Source organism: Pituophis catenifer, unplaced genomic scaffold (assembly GCF_029215685.1).
Source record: "Pituophis catenifer annectens isolate HBS135680 unplaced genomic scaffold, rPitCat1.0.hap2 SCAF_2, whole genome shotgun sequence".
NCBI lineage: Eukaryota > Metazoa > Chordata > Lepidosauria > Squamata > Colubridae > Pituophis > Pituophis catenifer.
This window is the reverse complement of record NW_027256882.1, coordinates 177,158,110-177,170,221: the sequence shown is the minus strand read 5'-3', so window position 1 is coordinate 177,170,221 and position 12,112 is coordinate 177,158,110. Positions and strand designations below refer to the sequence as shown.

At 41.7% G+C, this 12,112-nt stretch overlaps 1 protein-coding gene across 2 annotated transcripts; it reads right to left on the bottom strand.

The window, feature by feature from the left end:
• Nucleotides 1-1,783: 1,783 nt before the first annotated feature.
• TSPYL2 (TSPY like 2) lies at nt 1,784-7,964 on the bottom strand. 2 transcript variants are annotated; one of them, XM_070938178.1, is made up of 7 exons: nt 6,725-7,956; nt 6,268-6,345; nt 5,753-5,864; nt 5,513-5,658; nt 5,281-5,360; nt 4,909-5,021; nt 1,784-2,916 (listed from the first exon to the last, which is right to left on the bottom strand). In XM_070938178.1, exons 1-7 carry the CDS (start codon nt 7,499-7,501, stop codon nt 2,807-2,809), a joined length of 1,416 nt encoding a protein of 471 aa, XP_070794279.1. In that variant the 5' UTR covers nt 7,502-7,956; the 3' UTR covers nt 1,784-2,806. The 2 variants fall into 2 exon arrangements, with proteins under 2 accessions (XP_070794279.1, XP_070794280.1); XM_070938179.1 differs by lacking the exon at nt 4,909-5,021 and adding an exon at nt 5,053-5,182 and having other exon boundaries at nt 2,837-2,916; nt 6,725-7,964.
• Nucleotides 7,965-12,112: the final 4,148 nt, after the last annotated feature.

Sequence of the window (12,112 nt, the reverse complement as noted above, 5' to 3'; positions counted from 1 at the left end):
ACAGAAGTTTTTCTTTCCAATTTGCTTTAAGTTGTTTGTGTGGACTGTGTGTTTTGTACCATTTTATTCTCTTATTCCATCAAACTCTCTAGCTCAACCCAAAGTAAAACCAGGTACATCTAATCAGTCACTGTGTCACTGGCTATTAGCAACTGGCAAAATTTATAACTCATTCATGAAGTAGTGTGATGGCTGCAGATTTCATTTACCATGAGTTTGATCTATGTAACAGATTTCAGGAAATATAGATGTATGAATGACAGCTGCCAAATTTGAATTGGTAAGCTGTAGTATCTATCATTGATATAGTAACAATAAATTTTTCTAGTCAGGTATGTGTAAAGTTAAAATGAAATAAACCATTATGGAGAACAGGATATGCCAATAATAAATGCACTTAATTATTCACTAGCTATGAAGCTCCAATACACATGCTTAAAAACAAAACTATTCATAAATTGTATTAACACAAATTATAAAAGACAACCTTTCAAATGGGAAAAGTGTATTTCAAGCTATGGAGAAGAGTAAATTTATTATTTTGCTTTGTAACCAATTTTTGAATTTTCAAGCAGTCAGATATATTTTTCAGGATGTATTACATATGCTCAGTTGCTCTACTTTTTTCCTAGGGAGGAAAAAAACTAATGGAACCGTCTTTCCAAGTTGAATCACTTCAGAACACACACAAAAAAGACTGCATGTTTAAATGCTTCCTAATACCAACCTTCTCATATACTTGAAATACTAGCATCTCTATGAGAAATTGAAGATAATGAACCTGTCTCCACACCTATTTCCACACATCAAAAACATTCAAGCATATTTAGTCTGATGCTCAGGAATGATTGTATTATCCCTCCACTTAAAGATGCTAAATGCAATTTACTCCATAAAAAAGGCCACATTGAACCATTTCTAAGAAAGTTATCATGTCCTGGCTTTTTACACGAGGAATGCATTTCTCAATGAATATTTCTTTTTAAAAAGTACTGTTCTAGAATTTACTATTTTTTTTTACCATCAAACTTCCTGGTGTTTTGCAATTATAAGTTTGCAATAAGTTTAGATTTTTTAGTTCTTAAGTATTGAATTGTAAAAACATATCAGCATGGATTACCAACAGCTCAGAAGAAAAAAATTTAGTTATACAAGTAGACTATGCTTAACAACTGCCCTATTTAGCAATTGTACAAATTTACAACAGCGCTAAAAAAATAATTTTATGACCAGTCATTTAACTGTTGCACTGTGCCTGCAGTCATGTGATCAAAACTTGGGAGTTGCACAACTGGGGGGAGGGTATGTACAATTGTCAGTGTCCCACTGTCTTGTGATTGACATTGGTGCGCTTTGCAACTAGCTTATAACAAGTAGTCAATTGAGAAACCAACAGTAAAATTGCAAGTTGCTTTGATGCAGCTATTCTTAAAACCAACATTGCTTTTCTTTAACAACTGAATGGGAAGTGACATCCTAAATCCGTTATGGATATGATGTTTCACTTAGTGATGATGTTGTTTACCATCAGAGTTGCTGATCCCAATTGCACTAGGTAAGTGAGGACTACCTGTAACGCAAAATTTCATATTCACTTTTTTCTTTTGTAACTCATATTCTTCCTTCACTATTTACTCCATGCCAGTTCTCCTGAACAGAAACAAAACTGTTACAGAGTAAAGCATATATAGTATAATTTGTCTGTATACCCTCACTTACATATGCATTATGAGCACAGAATATGAGGCTATAGATGTCCAAAATAAAACAGTCACACGCCAAATTGGAAAGCGCTTTGTACATTAAGTGCTTTTTTTATAATAAAAAAAAGTACAAAGTCCTGATACGAAATATACAAAAAAATCAGCCAAGGAAAATGGTTGCCTTTCTACAAATATCAGTAGCATTGCATAGAACAGCCTCTGTGGGGTATAAGGAATGGGCAAATCCAACTGGGTATGATGCTTTAGGAACATTGCTAGGAAATTGTCTGCAGTTATACATAAAGTACACCGGAGCATAAAATCACATATACACGTTGTTGCTAGAAACATCTTGCCATTGCTTTCATGTACTGAAGCATTGGAGAAAGTATCAAACACAAGAATAAGCCATCATCACAGCCCTTTTCCTTGCATTAACAACCCCAAGGAAAATACTGTGCAACCAGAGCTATTATTGCTTCAGCTAAGCCAATGGGTGCAAGGTTGCCATTTAGATTAACGAGCTATTACAAAGTCAGTTTGAATGGCAGAGCCCTGCATTGGCAATGGATGAGTCCCAATTGGTTAGGCCCGACCCTCAATGTGGGAAAAGCAAGGCTGGGATTATGTTTTGATGGCATGAGGCACTGGTCGGCCGCTAGCAGGCAGACTAAAGCTAAAATATATACAGGGGGAGTAGAATCCTTATAAGCAGAAGTTCAGGGAAGGTGCGAAAAGCCAGCAGCTTAATAATGCTGAATGGAAAAAGGAAACCCTGAGCTGTTTTAAAAAGGCCTCTGGGCAGACAAGACCCTGAGTAGCCACCAGGGGACAGGGCAAATAAGCGTACAGCCCCCACACAGGCAGGTAGGAGAAGATGCTAAGCATCAAACAATTAAGGGGGTGCTTGCACACAGTGCCCCCAAAAGGGCAGAGAGAGAAATGCAGTCAATACAATAAATAAAGATACAAAATAATCTATGTGACCGCTGCTGATACACTCCATCTTTTGCCATGTCCAAGTGCAATTGGTCAGCATCAAAGTGCCACTGAGGTCCCCATAGGAAAGTCCAACCAGACACACTGTTCTTTTATAAATTAATCTAGCCATCTTCTTCCACCTCAGAATCCTTCCCATCTGGCTCCTCTCGGGAGGACTTGGATCCAGCAATATCATCTTCTTGGCCACTTAATACCTCTTCCACCACTTCACCTGTGTTAGTAAATAAGATATGTCAATATTTGAAGCAGCTGATGAAAAATACTCCTTTACCCATGTTTCCAATATTTAATTGACGGAATCCCAAAACCTGCACTATAAAATATAACACTGCAACTTCAAAAGATCCTCAAGGAAATGGATCATCTGGATCTGGGATTGAAGGAATACAACCTCCTGATCCTCCTTTATTTCTCAGTGGCTTTTGATACCATCAATCATGGTATCCTTCTGGGCTGGCTCTGAGGGATATTTTGGGGTGGGGGGCATCTGGTGGAGAGACATTGTTCTTCAGTGGTGTTCTTCTTTTCTAATAAGGTTGATTCCAGTCAGTGAAGTGGAAGAAAATCTGCTTGGAAGTCTCTCCTGTGAAACACCTTAGATCCTTTCTTCTCCCCACTTTCCTTTAATCTACATGAAACTGTTGGGAGAGGTCATTTACTGAAAGATTAGGTATCTGTTGCCTAGTTATATACAGATATCATCAAACAGATGCCATAGAAGTGCTGACTTAGTGTTTAAAATTTCTCAAGAAAGGAATGGACTCTAACTGAATTCTTCATAGCGGGAACAACTTTGAGTCTGTAGGCCAATGACTTCAGGACATCATCATCTTTGGCTCTGAATTAGACTATGTATTCCTGCTCAGAGATGGGGGGCAAATTGGTAGTCCTACTGAACTCAAAGCTTTTGCTCAAGTAGCTGGTGACAACTATGAAAGGGAAGGCTATTGCCCAATTAGGGCAAATTGCTCTGTCACCCATTGCCCCAGTCACCTCTACTTTGGATTATTGTAATGCATGCTCCATGAGGCTTTGAAAAGCATTTTCAAAAGCAAAATGCAGCAACCTATGCAGGTATTTATCATTCATTATACCTCAGTGACCACACTGCTTCAGGGCCTGCATTGGTGCCAATTAGCTTCTGGTGAGATTCAAGGTGCTGTCACCTTTAAGATCTTCCATCATTCACCATCTCTATTTCAGATTGCTATATGATGAAACCTGGCAAATGGGCATTTTAGTCACTGTTCCCACAATTTAAAATTCCTTGCCTACAGAGATCTGCTCTACACTTTCTTTCTGGATTTCAGGAAAATTATTAAGACCTGGCTTTCCCATTTAGCCCAGGATGAAGACATGCTTTGAATACAGTATAGGAATACATTTATGGGCATATGATTTTGTATGTTTTTTCTTATTTCTTGTGGTGTTGAGATTTTTCTTATTTTTCTATAAATCGGGTGGGCAACTATGGCCCTTTTATGACTTGTGGACTTCAACTCCCAGAATTCCTGAGCCAGCCATGTTAACTCAGGAATTCTGGGAATTGAAGTCCACAGGTCATAAAAGGGCCATAGTTGCCCACCTCTGCTATAAATGTATTATTTTTATTGAGAGGTTCCTTTTATGATGTCCCTGATTGTTAGCTGCTCTGAACCTTTAGGAATGAACAGCGAAGTACAGCTAGTCCTCAACTTACAACCATTTGTTTAGTGATAGTCTGAAATTACAATGGCACTGAAAACAGTAACTTATGACCGTTACGACCGTTGCAGTATCTCCATGGTCACGTGATCGAAATTTGGCCAGTTGGTAACTGGCATGTATTTATGACAGTTGCAGTACCCTGGTGTTACTGATCACCTTTTGGAACCTTCTGACAAGCAAAGCCAATGGGGAAACCAGATTCATTTAACAACCGTGTTACTAATAACTGCAGTGATTCACTTTATAACTGTGGCAAGAAAGGTCATAAAATGGAGCAAAACTCACTTAACAACTGTCTGTTAGCAATGGAAATTTGGGCTCAATTGTGGTTATAAGTCAAGGACTACCTGTATCAGCATGTATTTATTTACTTACTTAAACATTTATATAGCTGCCCATCTTATAACAAACTCTGGATGACTCATAATTATTCTGTATTTCAGATCCAAAGGCTATATCATTTTATGAGGAGCAGTTGCATTTCACCATTACTTACCTTGTCCAGTCTCTTCTTCATCTATGATCTCATGGACATCTGCCACCCCATCTTCCTCATCTTCGCCATCATCATCCACAATCACAACAAAGTCATCACCATTTTCTGTCTCACTAAACATAAGGGAAGGAGGGAGTGTATCACCATTTATCTATCATCTTCTGCGGACTTCCCAGCTGTATACCACGAAGCCCTGTCTTCATGAAGTCCACTTCTCCTACGTCTCTTTAGTTCTCTCCTCCTACGTCCTGCTGCCACAAACCTAGACAAAAATCTATATCCACACACAATGGCAGGCTTAGATTCTTGCCAAAAGTATCACTCATACTATAATCTCCATAACAAGGAACCAAGTAACTGCCTGATTCTTACCTGTCTTCTTCACCATTTTCACCACCTTCCCCCATCAGGTAGTACTGAAGTGGATTGGGCCACAGGTCTTCTTTAATGATCTAGAGAAAACAGAAGAGTGTGACAGCTAAAAGGGCATACTGATGCAACAAACATTTTAGAGGGTGTGGTCCACCAGTGCTGACAATGGTGGATGCTGAGGCTTGAGCAACATTTGGGGAGCAAGTTCCCATCAATGGCAGTATAGTCCCACCTCAGCAATGCGATCTCCTGCAGGAAAGCTATGGTCACAGAACCAACTGAAGAAGCTGCGGCTCATTTCAAAGTTCTTCTGGCCATGAGCTAGTGGATCCTGGCCACGCCACCAGCGAATTGGTGTAGAATGAGAAACTAATCTCCCTGGAAAGGATGGGGAAAAAAACCATACAGCTGTAAAGAAATGCATGTCAAATCTGACCTTTCATCCCTCAAAACTCTGTCCCTTTGTGCATACCAGAGGAACCACACTGGAACTCTTTCACAATGACCTCATTCTGGAAATAGGGATTGCTGCTGAAGTAGAACTTGATCTTGCAGCCTGACTTTGCATGGGTGAAATCCACAACCTACAAAGAACACCAGAATCATAACATTAGCAAGGTACTGCCACAGTGTCTGGATGCAAATAATCACACTACAGTTTATTAGCCTGAGAGTTCATCACCACTGGATTAATACTACTGGAAAAGCCTACACTGACAGAGTAGCAAGGTACTTTTTATTACCACCCTTACTTAGCTCACTATGGGGACTTTCAACAGGAAAGAATTCAGAAATGTCAACGGCAATTTAATTGCTTTCATTGATAAATTCAATTTCAAGCTAGTTTCTAGACTTAGCCTAATTTTGTCTTTAAATGTACACTAATTGGTATGCGTTAAAATGAAATTTCATTGCATACAGCTCTCAAAAGGGTCACCACCTCCAATATACACTACATAAAAATAAGCACAACTTTGTTGAAATCACCTGCAGATTAGTCATATAGCTCAAAATGTCTTCATCTCGGTCATTGATCATGGCTGAAAGCTGAGGATGGTTGAGAAACTGCAAAGTTAATGTCAAGGAGAAAAAGAACATTCAAACTATTCTAAACTTTTCAGAAAGAGGGCAGGATACACATATAATGCAAACATATTCTAAACCTATATGCAGCATTGCCATGTACTGAAGTACGCTCTGCCACGAAAGAACCCAAACTCCACACATTTTACCTTCCCCAGTTATTTCCTTGAGTGTTGCCCCTAATGAAATATTTTACAAAGGAAGGATGTGGCATTAACCCATTGCTACATGGATCAATGACCAACTCGGCATAACAGAGCTTCAAAAGGTTCTTCACGTTCTTTGCAATACTGGACAGTACTATATTTCCCTCCCATTTCTAGCAACCCTTTCCCAACAGCTAGTAGCAAAGATAGGATACAGCAGTGACCCAGAAACCGGGGATGTTTTGGATGATGATGTTGCGTCGCTCCAGATGTGGGCGCCGCATGTGACTGAACTTTGCTTTGAGCTGGGCAAAGGCACGGTTGGCCTGCTGATTTACAGCTTCCAGTTCCAGCTGCACAGCCTCCAGGGCTTCCAAGTACTGCTCGGTTTTGCGAGTGGGTTGCTGTTTTCCTCCCTCTTCCTCCTCCTCTTCTTCCTCCTCGTCGTCGTCATCGTCGTCCTCCTCTTCCTCCCCCACCGAAATGACGGAGCACTCGTCCTCCGCCGCTTCAGCTGCTACCTCAGCAGCCCTGCGCCTCTCCTTGGCATCCTTCCTCTTTCTCTTGGTTTCCCGGCCATCCTCATAGTCGTCGCTCGCACCGACGGCGGCTTCCGCGTTCCTCCGCTTCGGCCTGGCCGGTTCCACGCCCCCCGCTGCGCTTCCTTGGTCCTCGTCGGAAGACGCCTCCCCATCTCCCTTGGCCCGGCCGTACCGAGTCCCTAAACCCTGCCCCGCCAAAGCGCTTCGCTCCCCGACCTCAGGGCCGGTTTCGCGCCCCCCCTGCTGGCCGGCCGTTTCCAGGCTCCTCGATTTCGCTGCGGAGCTTCCGTGCGCCTCCTGCTGGTTGAGGATTTCAAAGCTCCCGCCGCCCCAAGCCGTCATTTCGGCCAGAGCTTGGGCTGCCTCCGTTTCCTTCTGCAGTTGACAAGCCGGGTCTAAGCGCCGCTGCTTAGGGGATGGGGGGCCCCGGTCCTCACCGCCCTCGCTCATGGCAATTCAACTCCGGTTCCAACGACAGAGCCAAATCCGAAAGGGGCGGGCAAAAAGCCGCGAGTCTGCCCAACCGTCGGTGGCACGACAGGAGGAGAAGTAGGGTGGGGGAAGGGCGCCAGGGAAACGGCCTCTTCCAACTGCCTCAGCGCGAGAATCCTGCGCAGCTCCTCCTGATTGGTCAGCGGCGATCGAGAACTGGCCACTGGGACAGAAGCTGCCTCGCTCATTTGGATGATCCCAACGCGGATTGGCTGGCTCCGGGAAGCAATCGAAGAAAAGATCCCGCCTTATCTTAACCCCACGTGGGAGAAGTAAGGTTTGATAGGCCCGCGGTTGCCAGATTTCGTTCCTTCGCCGTCGGTGGCCTGCTTCCCTTTTACCGACCTTGTTTCGGTCGAGTCAGTCGCAGATGAGGCAGTGACGCGGTCGTTCCTGGAGCGATCGTCCGAGCGGCGCATGCGCGGCGACATTTCGGACGCTCTTCACCCCCTTGGGGCATGCGCTCTGAGAGACGAGTGCCGCTATCTGTCTAGCATATGCCGAGCGGCTAAACAGGGAATAGGTCATGGTGGGTTTGGACTAAGAGGTGTAGGGCCGCCTATACGCTTCCCTCCAAGATAGCTGTATGCGTCTGCAGAGATAGCAACGCCGGGAATTATCAGCCGGCGCATCCTGGGTGTGGTGTGCTCACATAACTCCCCAAAGAGATTGGTGGGCGGGAGATTCAGAAACCGTTTCGCCAGCAACGTGCATGCATTAAAGCATTAACTATTAAAACATTAACATTAAAGCATTAACCACTGGATGATATGCGGATGGATGTCCCCTTTCATTGTCTGAGGAGTGGGATAGGCAAATTCGTCCCTTGTTTACAACAGAACATCCAGAATCTGATAATAATGCCATCGGCAAGTCTCGCCAGTCAATTGCAAAACGCAGCTTTACCTGGAACAGCTTACATCCTGTGAGGATAGTTTTAACACCATTAAATAATAATATCTGTCTGTTCTGAGTCTTTGGGAAAGAGTCAGTAGGTGGATAAAACCGCCAAATCCAGTCTAATCATGTGGCTGACTACCCACCATAATATAATTGCCAAAAGAGCAAGGATAAGTGAAGCTTGTGGCATTTATTCATTACTTCCCAGCTTCTTAGAAGTGTTTCCCTTTTTATCCCATTTTCAGTTCATTTTGCTAATTAACGTCTTCTGATGTCCTTTTTTTAAATAAAGCCTTGCTTTATTTAATGCAGGTAGTCCTCAATTTATGACCACAATGAAACCCCAAATTTATGTTGCGAAATGAGACATTTGTTAAGTTAGTTTTGCCCCATTTTATGACTTTTTTCCACATTTGCTAAGTGAATCACTGCAGTTGTTAAATTAATAACACCATTATTGAATGAATCTGGCTTTCCCATTGACTTTGCTTGTCAGAATGTTGCAAAGGGTGATCATGTGACACTGGGACACTGCAACTATCATAAATGTGAGTCAGTTACCAAGCATTCAAAATTTGATTAGGTGACCATGGGGATTCTGCAATGGTCATAAATGTGAAAAATAATCATAAGTCACTTTTTTCAGTGCCGTTGTAACTTTAAACGGTCACTAAACAAACTGTTGTAAATCAAGGACTACCTGTACAATGTCACAGGTAGTCACTGACTGCCTCATGCCTTAAATTGTGTTAGCAGATATGGTGGAAAAAAAAACCCTTTTACTACCAATTCTTGCATTTACAATCGTCACAGGATCATGTGATCACCATCAACATGCATTTCAACTGGCTTGTGACGAGCAGAGTTAATCATTAAGCTAGAAGTAAAATTGCAAATCACAGTCATGATTTGTTTGGTTATTGACTATGCTGCACTTAATTTTTTAAGGGGAAGTAAGGATGAAGGCTATTGCAGTGCTTTAATTTTCCATCTAGTGACCAGGCACTTAGCAAACGAGTTACCAGTCTTAACTGTAGTTGCTATGTAATATATAAGAACAACCTGTAATCCAGACCAGGAGAACTAAGTGGAGGCTATTTGGGCAACCAAAAAAAGCATAATTTTAAAAAAGAAACATGTCCAGCCAGAAAAAAAAACATATTTAAAAATGCCCAAGAAAAAAATTCAACAGGGTCTTTGCAAACATCTTGACACTAGATCTGGGAGAAGATCCAGGTTTTCAGAGATTTGTGGACCATTTAAAGCAGTAGTCCTCAAGCTTTCCGGCTGTGTGGACTGGTGGTTTCGTGCATGTGTGCGCCACTTGCACAAATTCAGCTTCACATGCTCGCATGCTCACCCGCCGCCTGCATGGCCTGGTTCCCAACACACCCTTGCTCCGAACACACCCTGCGCAGCAGCACCGGCTGTGGCCAGGGAATTGATGGCTTCTGATGTATCTCTAGGAAGAAGTTGTTCCAGGACAGATGAATTGCAATAGAAAAAAACACATTTGCCTTCATTCATGAGAAAAGGCACACTTCCTTGATTTGTAATATGACATTTAACTGAAGGGATCAGAGCGTGCACACACTGCAATCATACTGGATGAGCAGAAACAATTGGAGACAGGTGCTACTTTGAGTAACCTAATCCTATGCCATAATGGGCTTTATAGGTGATGATCAATATCTTGAATTGCACTCAATTCAAGCCAATGTAACGTATACAACTTGGAAACAATGAATGCACATGAGCATAGTTATAAGCCTCCTTTACTACCTGGACCTTTGAATAGTGAACTAGTTGTAGTTTCTGAATCTCTTCAAGGGCAGCCTCATGTACAGCACATTGCAATAGTCCAATCATAAGGTGACTAGGACATGAGTAATCATCTGAAGGGTATTCTGATAAAGAAAAGGGCACAGCTGGCACCAAGATGGACTTATACAAAATGTCTCCTGGCCACAGATGCCACCTACTCTTTAAGCAGTAATTATGTGTATAGCACGACCCTTAAATTACATGTGCAACTCCATCCAAGACCAAAGATGAAAACATCTCAGAACCAAAGGCCCAAACAACCACAGCCACTCTGTTCCTCCCTTCACCTGCACAGCCTGTGGTTGAGATGGGTGTCATAAACTTATTGGTGATGTGTCTATGGAGATTCTCAATAATCCAGGTCATGGTTGCCCCAAATGTGGTTTTTTTAAAGGCAACTGGAGTTTCTTATTTTTTTTTCTTGAAAACGTTACACTTCTCATCAGATTCTGGTTGATGACTGCAAAGAATGTAACAAACAGATGCTGCAAAAAATACAAATCAAGATATAAATATAAAAACAACCAGTGCTAATGGCCAGATGACTGCAAAGAATATAAATCTTTCCTTTCCCCACCATTCAGTCAGAACTGAAAAAGTTTCTTGGATGAGAAGCAAAATGTTTTCAATAAAAAAAACTAAGAAAGTTCAATTGCCTTTTTGAAAAAAAAGCACCTTTGGGATATACTGGTGCCTGAACCTTTACCTTCAGATCACCTTACTGAGTGTTTTCAAAGAGATGTTAAACAGAAGAAGCAAGAATCTTGCCCTGAGGCCCCTCATGCATGAGGGGATGCAAGTGCAATCTCCCCCTACTAGAACTGACCACTGATGGAGAAGAGGCACTGCAACAAAGTGCCCCCCCCCCGGATATTCACAACCAGTTCAGAAGGATACTGTGGTCAACATTATCCAAGGTTGCTAAGAAATGAAGATGCATAAGGATGGAAACACCATCCTCATCCCATTTCCACCAGAGGTCATAACAAGTGCAACAAATGTCTCAGTACTGTACCCTGGTTTGAAATCCAACTGAAATGGGCCCCAAGAATTATTGTAGTTTTTGGCATGAAATTTTGACTGTGCAAATATAGGAAGCTCTGAAAGTTGTCCATTGTAGTAAATAATACTGTAGATAGATTCAGGAAAAGAATGATAATTAGAAAATACAACAAGCTATAATTTCAGCTTGTGCCATCTCCAGCAAGGTGGTCATTAGAAACAGAAGAGATTTCCTTAGCTGTTCATCTTTGTTGGATTGTAATCTGAAATTACAGCCAACATAAAGTCCAATGGAGAACCCAGGGCACCAACCTACATCATGAATTCTACAGGAATTCATTCAATACAGAATTTGCTGTATTGTTGAATAAGAATAGGATGACCTATAGGCAGACAAGAGACCATTTCCTATCACTGAGTTGTTATCCATTTTTAAATTTAATGGCATGAAATTGATTGCTTTCATTGGCAATCCTATTATTGCCTTTGTACCCAAGTCATCACCAGCCATCTGATTTCCAATATAATGGTGATAAATTCAAAGAGTTTTTATACATCTGATTGATGCTTTTGCTAGAATAAGGAAGAAAATGCTACTTTAACAAAGGATGACTCATGGGCTAGAAGTGAGATAAAGGCAATGTCATGGGAATGTGGTAGGAAAAAAAGGTTGCCAGGCTATGTTTCAGTTGAAGTTAGGTACAAATAAAGAAAGACTAGGCAAAATTAAAACTATTTCCCCAGCGCTGTCCTCCTTGTTTTCTCATGCTGAATATAATTGCAAGCTAAAGTATTTCAAGGCATGATGAAAACTGCACATTGAAATTAGATAATTTCTTGTTT